Source organism: Orycteropus afer, unplaced genomic scaffold (genome assembly GCF_000298275.1).
Source record: "Orycteropus afer afer isolate SDZICR_OR568_19922 unplaced genomic scaffold, OryAfe1.0 scaffold00281, whole genome shotgun sequence".
Lineage (NCBI taxonomy): Eukaryota > Metazoa > Chordata > Mammalia > Tubulidentata > Orycteropodidae > Orycteropus > Orycteropus afer.
Genome location: NW_006921868.1, coordinates 4,306,804 through 4,308,594, shown reverse-complemented (window position 1 = coordinate 4,308,594; position 1,791 = coordinate 4,306,804). Strand labels below are relative to the sequence as shown.

At 41.2% G+C, this 1,791-nt stretch overlaps 1 protein-coding gene across 1 annotated transcript in view; it reads left to right on the top strand.

Annotated features, from left to right (window-relative positions):
- SYT17 (synaptotagmin 17) overlaps window positions 1-1,791 on the top strand; it is a 108,947-nt gene that overhangs the window by 59,811 nt on the left and 47,345 nt on the right. The window contains exon 6 of the mRNA XM_007950586.2: window positions 499-619. Within this exon, the coding sequence (XP_007948777.1) occupies window positions 499-619 (121 nt within the window). The remainder of the gene's footprint in view (window positions 1-498; window positions 620-1,791) is intronic.

Sequence of the window (1,791 nt, the reverse complement as noted above, 5' to 3'; positions counted from 1 at the left end):
CCAGATAGTTATTCTTCAGAGTGGTCAGCCTCCCAGATATATTATTAGGAGAGAGAGTAGTAGCACCGTGGTCGTAGTATCTGGACTCAGACTCAGTATGTGAGTTCCAGTGCCAGTTTACCATCTTACAGCTAGCTATGGGACCTTGAACAGATTATTTAACCCCTCTGAGCCCCAATTCTCTCATCTATTAAACAGAGGTAATAATACCTCAAAGACTGAGTTAATTGTTACATGTAAAGCACTTAGGACAGTACTCGACATGCATTCATTTATTACTGTTGATGTTTTTGTTATGGTTGGTAAACCATCTAATTACAGAAAGAGCTTTCTGAGATAGAAGAAAATAACTGGGAAAGAGGCTAAAGAGCTCAAAGAGGCACCCCCATTTCAGTTGATCAACGCACAGAAGCCCGTTTATGAGCTGATGGAATCAAATTCCTACTTGGTGGATAGAAAATGAAAAAGCAGCTTCCTGACCATTTCCTTTTTCTGCAGAATGAAGTGGAGCTGGGGGAGCTGCTTCTGTCACTGAATTATCTCCCAAGTGCTGGGAGATTGAATGTTGATGTCATTCGAGCCAAGCAACTTCTTCAGACAGATGTGAGCCAAGGTTCAGGTATGGGATGGTCTTTCCTCCCTCCCCTACTCATATAGCAGGGCATCTATGTTTGTTTCACACACCCCAAAACAAACCTCCTGCTGGTGAGTCATTATTGACCCATAGCAACTCTACAGGACCAGATGGAACTGCCCCTAGTGGGTTTCCAGGGCTGTACATCTTTACAGAAGACTGCCACATCCTTGGCCCATAGAGTGGCTGGTTGGTTTGAACTGCCGACCTCTTGGTTCAAAGCCACACACTTAACCACCAAGGAGCCACCAAGCCTCCTTTTTTTGACACAAGGGACCCAATTTTCTTTTTCTGCATCCTAGATACTATTACTAAGACCCTGTGAGGACAGTAGCATCCAGAACTAGCATGCTAGTTCAGGAGGGAAAATAAATTATCAGATGTTTTGAGATGAACAGTTAACCCTGTTTGAATTGGGGAGTTGTCTGAGGTCAAGTGTGATAACTTCTTAAAATCTACATCCTTGGTTATACACATGCAGCTTCAAGCAATTAGACTAAGCAGTCTACGCAGTCTACTTCCATAGAGATACTGTCTTGGAAACCCAAGGAGGAGTTGCTATTAGTCAAAATTGACTCAATGGCAGTGAATTTGGTTGCTTTTTTTTTTTTTTTTTCCCTAATGCTACACTTGCAATAGAGACATAATGCTCTAGGTGGTGATAGTGAGCAGTAATCATTTTAATTAGCAAGAGAGGTGGGCACACCCAGAGGTTTTTTTCAGAGCTCACTTTAAGTGTACCATAAGTCGTGGTTAAACAGTTGTTATGAAATTAAAGGGTCTACATTATTGCAAACCCAACTCATACATGAATTTTTAAGAGAGAGAATAGATTCCATTCCAACTATATATAGCTTCTAGAATGCTATCACTAAACCAGCCACGGTTGCTGCAATGTCTTCAGGTCAGTGGTAGAAATCGTTTATTCCCTAAATGCACATTTCTTTTGAAGATATCCTGCATTTTCCAAAGCCACATTATGAAAACAGATTCCAAAGGGGTCAGTGGTATGAAGGTGTTAAGGCTGGAGAGTTTCAGACTCACTCTAGTGAGAGGGGCAGTATAATAAAATCATTGAGGGTTCTAAATTCACATTTCCTATAACTAAATCACAGTTCTGCTGCTTGTAAACAAGGTGGCCTTTGGAAAGTTATTTT